Source organism: Prinia subflava, chromosome 16 (genome assembly GCF_021018805.1).
Source record: "Prinia subflava isolate CZ2003 ecotype Zambia chromosome 16, Cam_Psub_1.2, whole genome shotgun sequence".
Classification (NCBI taxonomy): Eukaryota; Metazoa; Chordata; class Aves; order Passeriformes; family Cisticolidae; genus Prinia; species Prinia subflava.
Window position 1 is genome coordinate 4,709,724 of NC_086262.1, and position 21,903 is coordinate 4,731,626.

At 39.5% G+C, this 21,903-nt stretch overlaps 1 protein-coding gene across 1 annotated transcript in view; it reads right to left on the reverse strand.

Annotated features, from left to right (window-relative positions):
* Positions 1 to 21,903, reverse strand: part of TENM2 (teneurin transmembrane protein 2) — a 295,035-nt gene that overhangs the window by 206,198 nt on the left and 66,934 nt on the right. The window contains exon 2 of the mRNA XM_063413915.1: positions 19,547 to 19,756. Coding sequence (XP_063269985.1) covers positions 19,547 to 19,667 — 121 coding nt within the window. The 5' untranslated portion in view covers positions 19,668 to 19,756. The remainder of the gene's footprint in view (positions 1 to 19,546; positions 19,757 to 21,903) is intronic.

Here is a 21,903-nt window from a genome sequence, read left to right on the forward strand (position 1 = left end):
CCCCGGGCTGGCCCAGCTGCCAGGCAGGAGCTTTGGTGATCCAGAAACACAGAGCTTCTGGAGCTGCCACAGAGGGAGGGAGGAGAGCAGCAGCAGCAGCAGCAGTGTGGAGCCAGGGGCAGGGGAGGCAGCTTGGAGTTGGGCTGATGGCAACCAGTGATGGAAATCAGACACAAACCAAGACTGTGACAGCCTTGGTACACGAATGAACTCTTTCACTGCTGCCTACAGCACTCTCTGGGTAATCACAAAGACTCTCTTTACCAACCATCATTTTTGGCTAAATCTGTGCTGCGTTTTGGCAGGTGACAGGCACAGGCTGCACTTACAGGTATAACCCCACAAAGCTGTGTATGACTTTGATGAGAACGAGGTGCTTTATAAGCATTAATGCATTTGAAGTCAGAGCTGTCAGTGTTCTGTGGCAGTGCCACCAGCCAGCTCCTTTTTGGGAGGGACAGGGTGGTTCAGCTGTGCTCAGTGAGCTCAGTTTGGGCTAAGGCAGGGCTGATTTGTGCAGCCAAATGAAGGCAAGGTTTTGTCCATAAGTCTCAGCTCTGGTGAATAATCCAAAGAGAAAACCTCTCAATGCAGGCATCACTACTGGGACACTTGGAAAAGGAGGCCCTTTGGAAAAGCCTGGATCTGAGGCTTGCTGCTTGGCAGCCCCACTGATTAACCCGAGTACAGCTCTGTGCTGTACCCCAGCCCCTGGGCAGGAGTGAGCAGGGGCTCAGCAGGGTGGGGAGCAGCTTCTGAACTGGGGCTGTATTTCTGCTGAGGGGAATAGTGGAAAGGTTACAGCAAGAAAAGAAACAAAAAACCCCCGAGATTATATCCAGTTAAATGAAGGGATAAAGGTATTCCAGCCCTACACATTACAGCCCATGTTTTTCCCTCTAGAAAATACAAGCTCACTCTTCTGTAGGTTAGGTTTTGCTGTCTTTTATTGTAAGTTACAAACTTTGACTAACTTTCTTTAAGCACAGCACTGCCCAGTCTGTAATCTGCTCCATTAAAGTACATTTAATTGATGTAGGTGAGAACACAGCATGCCTCCTAATGTACCTGAGTGGATTGTTCTGTGGCTGGCTGTCAGCTCTGGTGTTACAGCACACACTCCCTGGCCCCGGCTCTGAGAACCCTGCAGAACTCCAGTCAGACTCTCTGACCTCCTAACACATATACCAGATGGATACTCAGAAATATCTGCAGACTTCCATGCCCACAGTTTACACAGAACTTAAAAAACCCCTCATCCTTGCAGAAGAGAAAATGATAGAAAATGGGGTTAGGCTGAATAAATGGATCAGTTTAACTTCTAAAAAAACCCCAGGTTTCTATTCTCCCTACTTGCTTTCTGTTGTCTGACTTCCATAATACTCTCTACAGGCATCACTTGGATTTCTACACCTTTTCTCAGTCTTAAACTTTCCATTACTTCCACAACCTCTGTCCAAGGCTTAAATTAAATAAGAATTACTTTTGAGTGGGGAAAAAAAAACCCAACAAACAACTCAAGAACCTTTCTTACAAGTTCTCATAAGACCTTAAATGCTCTAGAAACAATGTTAGAGCATTTGCTGTTGATAGACACTGAAGAGATTAAAAGTCACTTGAGTTAAACTGAAAACAAAACTTTTGCATAAATTACACTTCCAAAAATGAGCATCAGATGCTAATTGAGAAGATTGTAGGCAAAAGTTATTTGCAGTATCCAATCGAAAACTTTATATAATCTATGACATAATTTCCTTCTAATAAGAAATCTGTTACATATCTGCAATAACCACAAATAGAGATGATGAAAAGTAAATAAATGCTTAACAGTAATTTAAGAACAAATAATAGAAATGTTTCTTAAAACAGTGTCCACTAAAAGTGATGGTGTTCTTCTGTATATTTCTGTTTGTATCTAGCTTACTCCCAAACCAGCTTCAGTAAATTTGAAACACAGCAAAACCAGAAAAACCCTGAGTTTCTACTTGCAAAATGTTACCAAAAAACACAGGAAAATCTCTGAGATGTTTCTTAGAGAAAATTTCACCTTACAGAAAGCCAGCACTGATTTATATGGCTTGGATCTTCTCCTCTGCTATTTGGGCACAAAAACATTTCTACACAAGTGCTGTGATATATTGTTTTTCTTTACTTCAAAAAATAAATCCTAATTATACGGGTGAACATTCATGCTCTATGTAAAACATGTAGCTGTTCTGTAGAGAAAACAGATAAGTAATAAGTGATATATCTTTTCAGAACACGTTTTTGATCTGTAATGAGTGTTTTGTTTTAAGTGCTTCGTAACAGCATTTTTATGAGTCTTTTGCAGAAAATTTCTTAAAACACAGTGAAATTTGAGCAATGTATATGAGCAGTGACTGTGCATATGAAAAAAACAAACCTGACAACAAACACCCCCACAGCCAACACCCCCCCTAAAGCTTAGTGCTCTCTGCTGTCCCAGGGAATTGTGACAGGTCCTATGAGAAACCTGGCTCTGTGCACATTAGAGATTCCTTCCTGCAGGGTTAGCAGGTGTGGGCTATGTCAAACAAATTTATTGCAGTCTGTGCTAATAACCAAAATTATAGAAAACCTAGATGAAAGTGCTCTGCATCCAGCTAATTTGAAGCTACCTTATGAGACAATAACAAGCTTCTAACAGTTTTCCCCTTTTTTAAAATACACTAATTATGCTTAATGTTCCCTGTCGCATTAGCTTTCATGGTAATTATATTTCAAAACTTTTGCAATTAGGGTACAGTTAATATTGTGGAATATTGCAATTATTTTTCATTGTGACACCTCTATTGAAAACTGGTGGCATAATGATCACATTGTTCAACTAAATCAGAACTGCAGAAATATGGCAAATGAACCAATTATAGATTATTATTTCTAATTACAGATAATGCCCTTTTCCTTGCTTTGTCCAGAACAATTTCCCAAATACCCAGACTTTTCCTAATTTAAAAAAAAAAAGCCCAACAAACTTATTTCTCCACCTTCATTTTTCTCACACACATTTTAATATATATATATGTGTCTGTAGTATGTAGATATATTCTGTACATTATGTATTTATAACCTGTGAGCATGGACAGATGTGGACAGGCAAATCAGCACATCCACAGAGGTAATTTGCAGTTGGTAGAGGCTCAGTCAAGTGCAGCTATAAATGTAAGTGCCACTAAGTGCTCACTCTGAGCAAAGGTTTCACTCGGTGATTGAGCCTTGGAGGAAACGTCAAACGCATCACAAATGGGCTCTGCACCATTTCTGCTTCAGCCCCTCACTGCCCCAGAGAACACTGCCTCATTTCTGCTCACCCTCCCTCTCTGACAAGCTCAAGGGCTCTGGCTCTCTGCCCTTGAGCCTCTTGCCCACATTTCCATCATTAAACCCAAATCTCAAACTCCCCCACTTACAGACTGGGTTCTGTTTATTGGTACTGAATGAGCTCAAGCCCCTGATAAATGACAACTGCAGAAATGCCTAAGAAGTAATATATATAATTGTGTAAATTTGAGGTTCACTCTGGGGCTTTGAAGAGGTGCTTGTCATTAAACCAGGCTATAATTTGGAAGCACAAACCACTATTACATAAAATTACTTTCTGAAAAAACATAGCAGAGGAGCTGGGGAGGTACTACTAACAAAAAGCAGCCAGACAGGTAATGGGAAACATTCTGTTATTTTCAATACTTTAGCAATTCTGAGATTAATTATCATTTACCGTTTACATTCTTCATATGGAATTTTAATCAGAGCTCGTTTAATTAAGTTTTCATTTAAATTACACTAAAGCAGTGATAAATAAATCAACGATCAAATCACTGACTTCAAACAGAGAAGACCCTCACCAAATTCCCTGGCTTGCCAAACCCTGCCATCTGTACATCTCCCAGCTACCAGACTAATGAATTTCAAGGTTATGTTACCAAGTGTAAGATAGAATTTCTGGCCAACATCAGACAGTGGAAATAAAGTGTGTATAAAATGCTTTCACATCATTTCTGACATGAAAAGGGCTGGGAACAACTTTACGTGCCTCCTTATTCCCTTCAATAAGGAGCAACATAAGACTTTAGTAAAACTCCTCCGAAGATGATTTCAGGCAGAAATCTGAAAATTGCAAATCTCAGCTTATTCAATACTGTGGAGTAAGGTTTTTTTAAGAGCAGTTGCCTGAACAATGAGCACATTTTCAAAATGAATTATAACTCTCTCTCCTCTGACCCTCTGAAACTCTAAAAGCTGATTTGAGTGATTAAATGACAGCTGCAAGTCATGAGAAATCTGGCACAGAATATAATTTTTAAGAATGCCTCAAAGTCCTGCCATCACTAATGTCTGTCATCACCCACCTTTCCATCATTTCTTGGCTCATATTAATAGATTTTTTTTCCTTAAGTTTACGTGACTTATTTCTCTGGACATAGTATTTTTCATGCAATTTTTGTTTCCATTAACTCGAGGCACAGAGCCTCCACCATCTGCTGGGCACTGACAAAATACAGGATAAATGAACTGGGCAGTGGGACGTGTTTCTCTTACTCTGGGTAACAGAATTTATGCACCTGTATGGGTGGGAAGGAGAGCATGACCACAGGGATTAGGTTTATGTATATTTGTATATATACATGCTCTACATGAAAATCACCTAGGAACTATACAGAAAATAACCAAACACATCTAGTAATGGAAATATCCATTTAATAATATCTGATGAAATATTATTGACAACAAATGTTATAATAGCCTTGAAATAGTTCAACAAAGGGGTTAAAAGTAGTCATTAATGGTGTAAAAAGAGGGATTGGCTTCTTTTGCTCATGAGAAGAAAAGTATTCAAAATAAATAAATATATGGCTCTTTTTTCCTTCCCTAAGCTATTGGCTATATATAAGACCAGTGCTCTAAAATTTATCATATTTGAAAATCAACTCATCTTGAAAGACTCCTCATAAAAAATCAAAATCAACCACTTTAGTAAAATAACAATTCTACAGAACAGTTTTTGTTTTGTTTCCTTTTTGTTTATTTGTTTTTCTTGGTTTTGTCTGTTTGTTTTCTATGGTGTAATTCTGCCCAATTCTTTCAAAATTTTCTATCACATTACAGATAAAAGTTTTAAGGAGTAATGGTTTCAAGATTTTGAAGATCTATGAATGCAAACCAATACTGATGTGCACCTATTAACCTGCACTTCATCTCTGCAGGACCCATTTTCTGGAGCAGTGAAAGATGCAAGCACAGGGGTTAATTACTTTGTTCTTCCTAAGGATCATCCTTTTTTATTGGACAACAATGTTTGCTTTACTGACAGCTATCAGAATATTCCATTAATACCTCCAGAGGATAGAAAAGGTAGATTTCATCATATGACATGCTGGGTAATGTCATGTTTGATGGTCACCCAAAAAACGCCAGTAAATTTCACTTGGGAAATTCCATTACTTTTCTAGAAGAAACATGGATATTCCAAGTTCAGTTAGAAATCCACTGCTATTTTAATTTGCTTCATTACACAAATTTTTTATCTCTCATATGTGTTGTGTTTATAAGTGGAGACACAATTTTATTTCCAGAAAACTTTAGAATGCAGCTTAAATTATATGCAAATTCTTGCTTAATTGATTAGTACAGTAATGCCTGTGTGAGGCATAACAATCCTCTATAATGACACAGCAGAACTCTGTGTTGCTCTGAGCCACTGATATTTCAGTTTTCCCAGAGTAAGTGGCAATGGCTTTTTTGGAGCTCTTCCAATATTCAAAAAGGGACCTAACTTTGCTGTCATTAAAAAAAAGGCATTATATTTTTTTGTCTCATTTTTAAGAAAACTCAACATTCTTTTTTTCCCATGTGATTTAATATTCATCATTACTGAATCTCTAATGCCTCATGAAAAGGATTCAACCAAGCTCAATAGAAGTGCAGGAACCTGAAGTTTGTTTCTAAATTCAAAAATTTAAAATACTGTCTCTGTCTTGACTAATATATAATGTTTTCAGTGGACCAGTCAGTAAATCTGCTATTTGAAGCTTCCTTATCTATTCATTTTAGACCTTGTAATAAGCTTTTAACACTTTCAGCTAAAAAAACTGGCATAAAAATTTCTCAAAAAAAAAAGTTTAGGATTGCACCTAAGACAACACAAAAGCTATCCATATTCTGATATGCATCACCTATAAATACGAGTGGGTTTAACACATTTATATCACCTTTTTTAGCAGTGAGAATTCAGCTATGGAGAATCCTTTCATTGCTTTACATTTTGTAATTATGAAACAGAGACTGCCACAGGAAAAAGTGCCAAAAGTAGCACTAGGCACCAAGTGAGAGGCTCAGACAAGATTTAAGAACAAATAAAAGCAGGCAAGCAGCTTTGTTATGTGAATTTTGATGAATAGGGTGCAAACAACAAATCAGAGAGCCTTTAACCATCATCTAATAACAAAGATTAATAAAAGCAGCTAAGAAAATCAGTTCTCTCCCATTTCCTGGAGCTGTCAGGGCAGGCAGAGCCCAGCCACAGCTCCTTCCCCACCTGAGCCCCTCGCTCTGGCTCTGCTCTGAGCATTCTCTGAGCTTCACCCACGGGGATTTCAGCAACATTCACATCCTGCTGTAACACTGCTAAATTAACCATGTGTCACACCTTTAACAAGGATCCCAAAGTGCAAATCAGAGGTGGAAGAAAGCACTAAATCTTATGAGAATATGAAGTGGGCAGTTTCTACAGGAGAGCCACTCATGGCTGGGAAGCTCCTGCTGCTCCCACCCAGTGATGCCTTGGAGTGGCTCCCTGGAACAGAGGCAGAGAGAGCTGAAAGAATAAAGTGGGTGTTTATTAAAGGCCTTTAACAGATACACCTTGGGCAGCCAAAAGCCTGGCAGAGGCTACACCCAAGGTGAACAAGGGTCATGAGTTTCTCAGACAGATTTAAATTTGGTCTATTTGCATATCAGAGGTTAATTGTCCAATTCCAGCTTCAGGGAGTGCAGTCACATCCCCCAGTTTGTTTCCACCCTGATTCACTTTTGTTTGTGCTTCTCAGGCCTGGTGCCAAGGGTGTCCTTGGTCCTCAGGCCTGGAAGGATTGTCAGAGCTGACTGACACTCGTGTGGAGTTCAGAGTTATGCACCAGTGCAGAGCAGGATCTGAAAAGTATAAAAGCTAAAAATTAAGGCATCACCAGGACATTTGCTGTGTGTTTGTCTTGCAGTGAGAAAACAAAAACTTAGGTCTGGCAAAAGGAACACAAATCTAAGAGTGGCTCAGACTGGAGACTGACAGGGGGAGATACAGAAAATTTTGTTTAGAAAACACATGATGGGGTTAGAAAAACTACAGGGGAAAAGTCCTCCTTTTATATTTTCTTTACTTATTATTTTTCTGTTTTTGATAATACTACATTGAAACCACTTGAAAGCTGAAACCATTGAAATCTGAAATAATACAATTTCAGTACAGTTTTCTCAAACTTTTGAGGTGCTTTCTCATAAACGCACCTGAGAGTATTTTGTGGAAATTAGAAGTAATTCAACAGCAAAATTTTTACACAGCTTTAAACCCAACAGTCATATTTTTGTAGATCCTCTCAATATAAGCCTGTAATGACAGACTTTTTTGTTAATAACCACTTTTTTGTTAATCCTATGAATCTAACAGATTGGTTATTATAAAGCAGTTCAAAATTTAAGATTCTCAGAAAAAAAGACATCTTTAAGGTGGGTATCCAAACATCCCCAGAACCCAACACAATCCCAGGTATCCCCAAACCAAGCCAACACCAAACCAGCCATCTGGATTTTGAATTTGTGCCTCTATATCCCTTAGGAATTTGGAAATTTGAACTGAATCTGCCTGTTGTATAAAGAAAATACCACTCTATAAACCAATTTATACTATGCTGTGAAGAAACCACTGGATGCAGAGGCTGTTGATCCAGCAGGATCCACCAGAACCAATTTGCTCAAAGACATGTAAATGTTAAAAATGAAGCATTTGGCATCAGCTGAACCCACATGGCTGCTGCGTGCCCCCCAGGAGTGTCATCTGCACTGGGGGCTCCTGCTCTCAATGAGCAATTGCTGGAGCTCCCCAGAATAAAACTGCCTTGATAAAGAGCTGTGGAACAGCACCAGTTGCTTTGTGACAGCGGGATATTAATGGAAATTGTTCCAAAAAAAGAAATTGAAACAAGAGTCTCTAATGCATTTGTGTTTCTGGCATGGTCTCAGAGGAACTGAGGAATCAGAGCTGTGGAATCCTTCCAGCCATCAACAACAGAAAATAAAGAGAAGGAAAAAGATATTTAGAACTGGCCTGTAGTTGGACAGCAAAGGAAGAAGTTTTGTGGCCATCTATGTACACCTGGATGGCAACTGCCCGTGATTTGTGCTGTGTCCCTTTCTCCTGACAATCACTTGGAGTCTGGCTGTGCCACCTGGAGCTGGGCTGGCCCTCAGCTCCTGGCAGGGCACTGGGGCAGGGTGAATCCCAGCCAGCCTCCAGTCTGCTCCTGGGATAGTTCTGTAAGGACACTCCCCCACCAGCCCTTCTGCAGCACCAGAACCACCAGAGCTCAGCCCGTTCATACACTTAGCATGATTTCAAGTCAGTCTCAAACTGGAAATTCAAGTCTTAAAAATTCCTCCGTTTCTTCAAAGCACCCTGTTTTTCTCTTACCATCTTCTCCAGCTGCAGACAGCACTCACAGGTATAACTGACTGGCCTTAACATGTTCACTAAGTTAATGGGTTTTAGAATAAATAGCTGTTTTCTAACTGGTTTCTGCCTAGTGCCTGCTTCAGAACACAGGGAGAAAACTATTCACTAATTAAATTATATATATTATATATTATACGTATTATATATATTACCTATATTATATATTACCTATATTATATATTGCCTATATTTTATATAATACATCTAAAATATACAATATATAATAATATATACAATATATGGGATTAATTTAGTTATAAAATTATAAACTAATTGAATTTTGCTACATTTTTAGCTGAAAAAAAGATAGAAAATGAAGAGACAGACTTGGAAAGTGAAGAAACAATAAAGATTTAGTTTTTGAAATCCAGAAGCATTTCATTTCAAACACTTCTAAGCAAATATTTTCACCTTTCATTTTGACCATTTAAGTGTTTTTCCTTTATTTACCCACACCGAAAAGTAAAACACAAAGGTGAAAACTTAAGAGTGAGAAAAAACACAACCCACATTCTCCTGTAGATTGAAGTGTCCCATATTGCTCTTCCTAACCAATTTGCTGATTGGAAAAGTCCAAATTTCTTCTTTCAGCCCTCCTAAGAGGGGAGGAAATGGCATTTTTATTTGTTTGGCCTCCATGTCACTCCTTTATGGTTCTGCAGCAAGTTTTTTCAGGCAAGCTGGAAATGCAGGTGCCAGGAGCTGATGAAACCTTCATGGCAGGGTCACAAAGGTTTTATTTGCCCAGCCCCTCCTCAGCCCCTGAGAGAATCACTCAGAGCCCTCCTCTGCCACTTGAGCTCCAACTCACCAAACTCCCTCCTTTCAACTTTTATAAATTATCATTATTTAACTTTTTAAAATTATGTTTTCAGAAACCTGAAGCTCACAAGCTAACAAAGATTTTACACCTTTCCATATTTGCTAGTCCCTATAATTGACAGGTTTCTGTCAAGTGAAACAATTATCCACCTGCTGCAGGAGAAAGTATTAACAAACACACTCAACACTGCTTTGTTAGGCAGAACATTTCACACCTCATTACTTAACTGAGGAGCTAGCCTGGTGCTCAGTGCACAGAATTCCTGCTGATTCCTGTAGAATAAGCTATTTGTATAACCCAAAATAATTACCATGTCATATACATTACAGATTTAATTAATTCACTACACAATATTAAAGTTCAGATTTCTGGGTTCTTCCCAAATCACGTGGATTTGCAGTTGGGAGTTCCCATTTCATTCCATACTGACAACTGTTCTGCAGGTCTGAAAACCAACAGGGACCTTTCAAAATAACAAGATCAGAAATCTTTTTTTAGGGATTATTCCGGCAATACTGAACTTCTCTGTTATTACAAATGGAGTTTTTGGGGCATGGCAGTTCACAGCTAATCAATTCCTCTTTTGCAGATTTTGAAAGATCTATCAGTACAATAAGAGTCCCAACTTTTAGGGGTTTGGGGTATATAGGTTTCTATGCCCACACATTATATTTTACAATTTATAAAAAGTCATTCTCATTTTCGACAGTGTTTTAGCTATTGCTCCTAAATTAGCAGAGCATCAGGTAGTCTTCTCAAAGCAATCCAATTTCCATGCAGAGTTGCCAATTTTCCTTCCTTTTGATTTACTAGGGTGTTTTTTTCAGATCCAAACCGTGCAAGACAAGCACCAGCTATCCCTACAATTATAGGGATGCTGCTGAGGTCCTGCTTGTAGGTGTGCATTTAGTTATTTATTTCACCAACCATTACCCCTGACACGAACAAAAGGAGAGAAAAGCTCAGTTTCTGGAGGTCCCACTGTTCCAGCCCCGTGACCCCAGCACAAGTGCATTAGACAGAAAAGAACCATTGTACAGGAAAAATGTGTGAGACAATGCCTCGGTGGGGAGAGGCAGGGATCCAGGGAGAGGGGAATGACAAACAGCATCCCACATGGATGGAAAAGGTCACTGCAATAAAAGCAACCTGGGGAACTGGGAGCAAGGGAAGCATTGCCACAGACTGGGGGAAAACACAGAATCCAAACAGATGGAACAGAGCAAGAGACAAAGTTTCCTTCACGTGTGAATGTGACACACCAAGCTGTGGGATCATTTTGGGAGCTGACAAAATGGAACAGGATTCCCTCCATGCCTTGATGTGAATTGATCTGAAAATTAAGGCCAGTAATTAACTTGTATGAACATTCAAAGTCCTGCGCTTTCTGTGTAACAATATGTCAAAAACATAAATTATGCATATTTGCAATGTAATAAAAAAAGGTAATGTTTGGTTGATTTGCTTCCATAAAAAATAACCCCTCATCTGTAGTTTTAGTCCATAGTAATTTCAGACATTGTGGGAGGTACAATCTGCACGGGAGCTGGGTCAGTTCAGGACCTGCCCTGGAGCTCCTGCCCCCTTGCAGTGCCGGCTGTGCCCAGCCACAGCAGGGCAGAGCCAGGTGAGCACAGAGCATCAGAGCCCCCCAAACACCCCCCTCAGCTCCCAGGCAGCCCCCCTCAGCCTCTGCTGCTTCTCCCAGGAGAAATCTGTGTTACCCTGCACCAAAATAAAACAGCTGTTCACTAGGGGAACCACAGCTTTTTATTCCATTCCCACTGCAGCAGCGTCTGCACAAGGCAGCCGAAGCTGAGACTGTAAGAAAGACAAAATCCTGGACTGCAAAAGCCTTCAGCAGCAGAAGATGCAGTGATGCAGGCACAGGAGTCCTTACAATGTGGCTTATGCATTTGAAGAGCTGGCTTAGGAAGCAACAGGAAAGGATATTTTGCTTGGCTGAGCTCTGTTTCCAGCAGAGGTTTCAATAAAGCTGTGTGCAAACCCTTGTAGGGCACGTGCTCCCAAGGGGCAACAGGGCTGTGGCAGGGAAACACAAAGGGAAAAATATTCAGAGTTAAATGACAGAGTCCAGATTCCTTTCTGTTTATGCTGAAGGGAGGTTGCAGACATGCATGGGAGGACTGCCAGGCAAAGAGTCAGGCACCAATAGGGCAAGAAAAAGATGGCACTGAGAATGATTAGCAACCACTGATCAATTTGTCCAGTCATGTGCTGAAGTTTCCCATCTCCTGTACTTTTTAAAATAAGACTGAGTATCTTCTGAAGGAAAAAAAGTCCTAATTTTGATTGATTTCATCACGCTTTATATGAGGACAAACTCAGTTTCTAGAGATATTAATGTGATAAATAGCTGACATATATTTACAGTTTGCCTGATAAGGTGCTAGTATTTATAATCATATTAGAAACAGGTATCAAAACTGTAAATCCATTAATGTAATTTTATAACCAGGAGTAATAATTAAGCACTAGGTAAATGGACAATTTATCATTGAAATAAACCAGAAGTGTGTGGCATATCAAAATCAGAAAATCCATAAGACAAGATATTGACTCAGATGAAAAGCATCTCCTTGCTTTCCTAGTGTTTGTAGTGGCACTTATTTGGATTTATAGGGAGAAAGAAGGAATTTATTTAACTTTCTGCTATTACAGAACCAACCAACCACTCCACCCACAGAACCTTCTGTATACAAATATTGCAAAATATTTTGAAAAAATGATACCCTAAATTTTAGGTTCTCTACTTTGTAGCCCATGAAGTGCAAACAGTTTGCATATGCTCAACTCTTCACTTTCAATCAGCTATCAAACTGTGTTGGTGGGCAGCTAGAAACATGAAACGTTTCCTAAATGTTGCCTTTCCACATAAACAGCAGCACTATCCACCATGGAAGCTGCCAGGACTGTGCCACTGCCAATGAAAGGGAGATGCAGTTCAGAAGATAAAAAAAATCTGTATCAAAAGACAAAATTATTAGAAAGCCTGGAAAGTCCTTCCCACACAGCACAACTTGCAGCAGAGGCCATTAGCAAAAATAGTTTTAGTCCTTTCTACACACAAAGGAAAAACTCACAGGCAGCAACTGGACTCAGCACAGGAAAGAAAGAGGAAAAAACCTCAATATTTTCTGCTTGTAATTGCAGTATCCTCAGTTTTCAAATGGGGTACCAAGTCTAGGCACTGATTTTCTTGGTGCAATGACACAAAGCAACAACACTGAGCCTTTAAGTTGCAAAAGCTTCAAAGGCTTTCCAAAATTTCCCAGTTCTTGGTGATCTCTAAGTAGCTGCCACGAGACAGAGCAGGCTTTGGTAATGAAAAAAGGCCTGAGTGGTCACAGCCACTGAGCTGTGTCCCAGCCACCAGGGAAGCTGCCAGAAAACAGCAACACACAGAGAGATGGAAACTTGGGGAGTCTGTGCTGCAGCTGCTTTGCTGGGGGGCTTTCATTGCTACAGGGGTTCCCAAATTTACAAACCTTAACCAATCAAAAACAGCTAAAAAAAAAAAAAAAATCTCCAACTCTCAAAACCATGGTGAGCTTAAAAAAAACAGAATTCAAGTCTGTTCTCAATTCTATAGCTTTTAGTAATTCATTATCATTTTTATTACCATAGAACCTTCTGTTTGAGATTTGATTGTTATTATGAATTCATAAATTAATAAATAGAATGTTTCTGCAATATCTTAATATCGAGAATCACGTCTTCTGGCTGAAATTCAGACATCTGCAGGCATCATCAACACAGGGTACAGAGATTAGCAGCAGCAATAATATCAGTAATAGTTGCAGCAACATGGAGCTGATACCTCAGGAAAAGCAGCCCCTTCTGTTTCAGTGGGAAAACATTGTTCATGCTGTTCCCTCCATTTCTAGCTCCACTTTTAAACTCTAAAATTAGTGCTCAAGAGATGCAACAGAATGAGAATGTAACTGGTCATTAAGGATTTAGAGAATTTGAGTATTAGAAACAAATTTGGAAAAAGATTGTTTAAAGGCCTTGCTGCTACGTCCACACACTTTAAACAATACATGAACAGAGACACTCCTCCTTACAGCCTCAAAGCTAGGCCAGACTCCACAGCAGAAACAAACACATAATTTACTTTTAATTTGGAAACAGAAATTAAAATGATCAATCTACCACCCTTTTCCTGCATTGCTGTGAAACAGCATCAGAAGAAAGTTGTTTATGGCTTTTCCTTGTGAATATGTTGAGTAAGAGGCAATCTTTCTCAGGAGAATTGCATTCACAGCTGAAATGCAGGGCTGCCTTTTGGAGACAGCCACAGGAAAGAACAGGAAATAATTTAGAAACCCCAAACCTGGAACCTTAACTGATTTTAACTGTTGCTGCTTTAGCCATAAATTGACAAATTCTACAATGTACTATTCTGAAAGAGATGCTGAAATCTTGATCCTGTACAGCAGTTGGGACAGGAAAGTGATGGTGGAGGAGGCCGAAATTTCCTTTCTGATTACTGTTCCTCCCTCCCTGATCTCAGAAGTGATGCCCAAAGATCAAACAAAACAAACCCAAGAGTAAAAAAACACAGGAACAAACAACAAGCAGCAGGGTAAAACAACACCCTCTCTGCTGCACTATTGGTAAGGGGAGGAAGATTTTAACTCCTTTTTTCCCTTGTTGCTGCCCTTCCCTCATTTCCTACTGAGCTATCCAAACTCTTTTATTTAGTCTCTTAAGCAAACCAAAGGCAATCATGAGGATTAAAAAAAAAAAAACCACCAAACTGAGTTTTGGATTCTCGATTTTTGTGGCTGCCAATGTATTTTCTGTCCTGTAGGTTGACAGGTACAGAAAATTGAGGTCCCCATTCAGTAGGGGGTGATGCTGCATCACCTGAAGGGATGTAATAATTTTTCTATAGGATTCATTTATTTCTATAGGATTCATTTATTTCTTAAAGATGACAATACTTCTGCATTTTGGTTTCCATTATAGAGTAGGAACTGGAAGTACTTCTTTATTTGATACCAGACTGTAAGAGGGCTATAACACAAATGCTTCCAAGCACTCCCAGCAGAGCATCTCAAATAAGTCCTCCAGCTACAGCACATTAATGAAAGTTCTGGCTTCTTTCAGGAAAGATTTTCACAAACTAGATTAAACTGCATGGAGGTGGTGGTAATTACACATTAATAATAATAATGAAATTCTATAGACAGGGAGTATCTGTGGAACACAGGAGATCCATTTAGATATTTATACTGAATATAATGAATATTGATATTTTACATGATATTTCCACACAATAGGCTCATAAAAAAAAGGAGTCTGATTCCTTATTTCAGCTCTAACTAACTGACAACATTAAAGAACAACAATTATTTCCTTCAAGCCAACCTGTTTCTCTTTTCTTCTCTCCTTGCTGCCAAAAACTGCTTGTGAAAAAATCAAAGCAAACCCTGTCTTCTAAGCAGAGTCCAAACTGCTCCGTGGGCAGACACGGTTACACTGAGCCAAATGCTTTGTTCCTGAGCCAAAAAGACACATTAACACCCCAAAAATGGGTCCCATCCCCCTTCCAGTGAAACTTCAGCAAGTTCTTAGGAATCATGACAATATCTAAAGCAGTTTGGAATTTTCCCCCAAATCAAAATACTCCAGAGATCATTCTGCCTCTGCTTTCCCATTGTCAGAGTAGTTGAAGATGATGAATATGTCCAATTATGGATCCATTTATGAAAACCTTATGTGTGAGTAGGTCTGCCCCATGTCTTTTACTCAGACTGAAAACTGAACAAACAGTCTTTGTGTTGTGAGTTCAAAATTTGGTTTAATAGCAATAAATCCTCTCTAGCAAAGGCAAAAGTACAAACAACAAAAACCTTTCTCTTTCTTCCACATAAAGCTGAAAACCAGCATCTTATATTGTATTTTCACTATACCAGTAAATGAAGCCATTCAAATGGCATTTCAACAAGCTGAGTCATCTTATGCTACAAAAACAAAAACCAACCAACCAAACAAAAAAACCCCACCAACAAAAAAACCCCAAAACACATACAAGAAGTAGAAATGAACCTATTCCTACTGTTAGCTGTAAGAAACTATCTCAGGAATTGGTATGGCAGGAACTGGCCTTCTTTTAAAAGGAAAAAAAAACCCACAAACTTTTCATGGGTAAAAGGTCTCGTTTCCTTCTACAGTGTTTGTGTTTTTCAAAGTACTATCAGCAGGTGCACCAGATTTCAAAAACCTCTTGTCCTTCATCACATAAAATTGTGCTGCATATTATATTAAGAAATACAAGCAGAGGAATGTAAGTGATGGGAGTTCAATTAAAACCAGCATAATATCTTGTTGCATAGAAAATGATTCTGCAACTGAAACAGGTTCTAATGAGAGAAAAAAGGAATACATTTTCACATATTTTTAATTACATAGAACTTCCTCAAACATGATTTTTAATAATATATTCCATTAGGTTAACATCATATTTAAAGAAAGTGCATTTTCTGATTTCATTTCAAGTCTGATTTTGAGCAATTATTGTGTCATTGTTCTGCAGCAGAAAGGTTGAATTCATTTGCTGTGTGGTTATGCTGGTTATGATTGATGTGGCTTCTCCAAATGATAAACCAATCACCCCGATGATGTAATGTCATTTTAACAGTGCTATAATCACATTTCTCTCAAACTGGGAGTTCTGATGAGTTCTAACAAAGATTTATTGTAGATTAAAGACCTTCATAATATCAACAATAGATTGCTCATTTGATAGAATATTTGATTAGGTAATTTTTGCAGGCAAATGGTTTTTTCCATATATATTAACCATGGCTCTTGTGAAGGGCACAGGGCAACACACGTGGACGAGTGACTCCTCACATCCAGAAAGTTTCATCTTAAACCTGTTGAGGAGGCACCCTCTAATTACAGAGCTTGAAGCAAGGGAAGTATTCAATCAGACAAACAAGAGGAAACCTCTACAGTGTAATTAGCAGAAGACATTGGCAAATATTTCATATTCAGCACGTACTTTGAAGACTAGGATAGAAATATTTAAAGAAGGAGCTGGAAAATGCTAGCAAAAATTTCTGAATGATTGGAGATGATCTGGGATCTAAGCCTTACATACAAACATCTACAAACCTTCCCTTTTTTAACCCAAGCCCAAATTTAAGCAAAATATTTACATTTAATTACTGTCTCTCAAATTTCTGGATCTATGTTGCTAAGATTCCAAAGGAACTAAATATATATATATGAGCATAATCAACCTTTTCTTGTCATGTCAAAGCCACTCTGAAAATCTTTCAAGGATAATGATAAGTCACAAAAAGTAGTAACTTTCTCCAATTTAATGCATAAGTCATAATCTGTCGTCTTTTCTTATAAACTCTATAAAGAAACCTTTTGAGAACTAAAGAAGAGAAGTGACACCACTAGGAAATGCTCATTATTTTCTGGAGGATGCATTAAGTCCAGAGGAGTTCATGCTACAGAACACTCCACGGTGATCAAGTAATTATGCATGTGTGTAAGGTAAAAAAATATTTAAAAAGTACACCTGCATCTTATACCCTGAAAACTGAAAGTCATTACATGACTGTTTATTAAAGAAATAAATGGGATATGTGGGGGAAAAAGTGTTAAAATGTAGAATGAACAAAGCAAAGCCAATCAGAGGATGCCAAAAAGGTTCCTTGGGTCAGCCCACAGTAACAACTATCAAACACAAAGCTTTTAAGAGTACAAAGAAACTGTGATTATGATTTAAAATGAAGCATAAAGAGCTCTTCCATCAAATTTCCTGATGCTGTTTTACTGCCACTTCCCTCACCTGGCTTCCTAAGAAAAGCCATGCTGGCTCCCTCAGCCCCAGCAGTGGCTGTAATTACCAAGTACTCAAGTATCCACCAAGTCAGGTTTTGTTAGCTCACATTCCCTGACCTTGATTTTCTTCTCTTTATTTCATGCCTCTCCCATTTACTTTTCCCATTCCCTTTTAAAATCTCATCAACTGCTTGGTCCACCACCCTTTAGGTGAAGTTCTCTCACCCTTTATTCCTTTCTTCAGCTGTGGACACTCCCCGTTCCTGAGCTCTGAGGTGAGGCCAGCATTCCTCCCTGCACACAGCTAATGATCCCTCACCAACCCAGGAACCAGAGCTGCTTTTCCATGAATATCCCTTTACATTTCTCTGCCCTAAGGTCCCCTGTCATTTTATTCCCTGTTACTTGGGCTCACGGGTGCTTTTGCTGTTCTCCACAAACTGATCTCGTTCTTAGCACTGTGCCATCATCTACTCTCCTGCCCCTCCATCTTCTCTGAGTATTTAAATGTCCTGTGAAAATTCACTGCTCCAGCTTCTGCCCACTGTATTCCAAACTGCTCACCACACAGGAGCCTTCCCTCTCACCCTGAGCTGGTGAACTCTTCCTCGAGAGCACTGAGTGGCAGATTTTGCTGAGACCCTTCTGAAAACACAGAGAGCCTTCAATCAGCTGGATCACCCTTGTGCAGAAATCCTGAGCCCTGCAAAGGCCTCTTGAATGTTTCCACAGTGACTCACAGATAAATCACTCCCAATTCCTGACCCCCTCCCCATTTCCACGCTTCTACAGAGCTGCCCATGACAGATTTGGAGGCCTGCAGCTCCCAGATCACCACAAATCTCTTAAAACCCCTCAAAAGTGGCATCATATTTGCCATAACAGTACACTCGAGGAGCAAGGGAGCACACTCCATTCCTGAATTATAATTTATTTGTGAACCTGTATTTAAACACACCTGAACAGGGTTAAAGGAGCATTCAGGATGGCAGGAGCCCCAGGAGGTGCCCAGGGCAGTGTCCTGCCAAGCCAGGGCAGCTCTGAGGGCAGAGCAAGCAGCTCAGGATTTCAGCCAGTGTGTTCTCAGAAAGCTCCGAGGACAGAGGCTGGCCAGGCTCCCAGGGCCACCTGCTCTAACCCAATGCTTTTTATGATTTTTTTTACAAAATGTATCCCTAATACCCTCTCTGAAGGTTCTGTTTCACCCTCTGCTCCTGCTGAAGCCCCTGTTACAGAGGGGCTGTTCGGGTGTGCTGTGTGACCCCAGCAGAACCCCCAGTGCTGCTCAGGGCTGCCTTCTACAGCAGAGACACCCCTTGGGCACACCAGAAACTGCCTAGAAGCTCTAAACCTATTGTGTTCAGGTCAATAACGCACAACATATATCTAAAATAAAAGAAGAGAAGGTGCTAGAATAGCTTCTTTTGATTTGTCTGTATTTCTAAAAAGGGATTGCATCTTCTCCCCTCAGTTTTTGGCTGTCAAAAGGAAAAGTCAGCACCTACTAATAAAAATTAAAAGAAAAGAAATGAAAAGAGGAAAAGAAGAAGAAGAAAGAAAACCCTAGGTACTACAGATTCCATGACTGATAGAGCTGCAAATGTTTTAAAACAGTGGCCTGAAATACAAGAATTAATTTGCTGAAAAATAGCAGATCTTAGTTAGATGTGACATTGTAAGTATAGAACTAGACAGACTCAGAAACAAGAGCAGACACAGACTGGCAGAGGCAACGTGCATTTTTATATACAAAACCTCATCACCAAATGATGGATTAGATTAGCCCATGCAGAACAAAGAACCCTTGTGTGTACATTTCTCTCCCACCAGATGCAACAAGGAGCAGGAAATCTACTTTGAAAAATAAATCCCTCTGATGACAAAAATTCAATAATATTTTTTACACAGCTTCTACCATACTTCAAACTAAAACTCTCTCTATAGCAAAATGAAGGAACACCACATATGATGGATTGTGTTTCCAGGAATTTTCCATTAAATAAACCAGTAAGATTCTCTTTGCCCCACTTCCATAGATGCTCTCAATTTTCTGCTGATGCAAGAACACATTTGCACATTAAAAAAGAACGCACAAAACTGGCACAAACACGTCACAAACAAACTCCATACGTTTGCAATTTTCTTACCACTGCTGGAAGCCTGCTGTGGCCCTGAACACGCTCTCAGCAGATAGGAATTGGGAGAGAACTCCTCGTCAGGGTTGGTGTCCATGATTTGATGGGACGTGTTGCTGTCTAGCAATGGCATCTGGCAGCTAACGGGAGGAGGGTTATGAGAGCTGGGCAGCTGAGCAGAGGGGAGAAGGCTGGACGAGGATGTGGGTGGAATGGGACGACCTGGGAGAGAGGACACAGGGAGCAAAGATCAGCAATGAGTGTCACGAAAACCCCAGCAGCCACGTGATTGCGCGGTAACCGTGCGTGGTTAGGCTCCACTGCTGCCTCCCCACTGCTGCCAGCCTGGCCCTTTGGATCACATCTCCTGAAATTACAGCACATCTGGAAATCTCTTAAAATTATAGTACTGGGCTGATTGCTTTTGGTTTTCTTCTTTTTTTTTTTTAACCAGGAAAATTGATTCAGCACAGGAATCTCTCAGAGGCATGAAACAATCACACAAAGGCTTTCCTCAAGCTAAGGTTCTTCCTAAAAGGCTGTGGCTCTTCCAGAGCTCACTGAGATGTCCCAGGAGGGGACAGCAGGACTGAAAGGCAATTATTGCACTTCAGAGATGGGCTAAAGCTGGAATCTGGGCTGGCAGCTCTCAGCTCTGCTGTCCTTCCTCTCCCATTGCTTCCTTCACTGGAGCTGTAGGAACAAAATTTCCTCCCCAGCCAGGTTAACTCCAGCCCTGGAGCCCAATCCTCAATGGGCATGAAATACCTCAGCCCAAAACAACAACATGGTCTTGGTCACCTACAGCAGTGACATCAAGTCAACAACAAAAATGTTCATACTTATGCATCCTATTCTTCTATTCTTTTGTGAACTCCTATAGATTTATATTAATTTACAATAATCCATTCCATCAAATGCACACAGATGAAGACAGGTTTTGAGGTTCTGTTGTTTCTTCTTTTTTTTTTTTTTTTTTTTGCATTGCAAGTTTATCTAGTGCATTGAAGAAATTCTTCATGAATAATTTAAATGTAAGAAAATATGACCTTTGTGATGCTGCCAAAGTCTGTAAGGCAGAGATCTGCTACAAATGTTAAAACACAGCAAAACTACACAAAATGGTGTCTCTTTATTTCCATCATTCTTAAAGAAATGGTAGCAGAGGATATACACTGATTTTCTCACTAGTTATCCCTTCACTTTTTGAATGAAGGACCCCTCACTTTACAAGAATTACCCTAAAGTTTGTACCATTAGGCAAATATATGGAATCACACATGAAATTCCAAATGAGGGGGGGAAAAAAGCAAGACAATGAAAAAGTTACAGCTCCCACCTATAAATTATATTTGGGGTGCAGCAATCAACCAAAGACACACATAGGTACTGAAAACCACCAACTTTGCACTGCCTGCTACCAGCAAATAGCATGAAGAACTCTCTTCCCTTCAAAAACTTTTGAAATAAAATAAATACCAGAACACAGGCAAGTGACTTTTATGATTATTTGTTATTATATTTTTAACACTGGATGAATTGATAAGACTGAACGACCAAGTTATTGTATAACAGAAATGGATATAAGCTACTCCATAGTAACTCCCATCTGCAATCTTTTATGCTACAGAAAACTCAATATGCATTGAATATTTTAATTGTGGACTTGCATTTGTGAGGAAATAATTCTAATATTGATGATAGGAATAATTACTGTTATTATTCATGATTATGCTGTTCTTATGAAATACTACCCTGAATATCCTAAACATCCCAGGGAAGTGATTGAGCAAGACCAGCTTCTAATTATTTCTTTGCAATGTGTTGCAAAGAAGCAGAGAGGCTGAGGTTTGACACACCTCTGACAGGAACGTGACACTCGTGCCCACTGTGTGCATTTAATTTTCACATATTCTGGCTCTGCCTCAACACTGTGAAGTTGAAAGAAGCAGCTTTATAAATTCTAAATCTGCAATGACTGCATGTATCATATGGAAATATATTACTATACTATAAAACTGTTGGATGTGTGAGGGTATGAGATGAAGGAAAAAAAAATCCTTTTGTGGAAACTACATATGGTATTTTAGTGCAATTTAGGTAGATTTTTGCAGAATACATTGAGAAATGAAAAAAAAAAAACAAAACAACCCAAACCTTAAGAATTCTTTTGTTGGGAATGCTAATGACATTGTTACCATCATGAAATAATACAGCCCAAATCCCTGAAGAAAAGGCAAAATGTCTAATTACTACAGCTCTGTTTGTAGGTGAGAGGACACAGAAGGCATGAAGCTGTTAAAGTCACTTTGGAGGGAAGTTGGCTCCTGAGGAAGATCTGCCCACGATCACAAATGGCAAAACAGAGA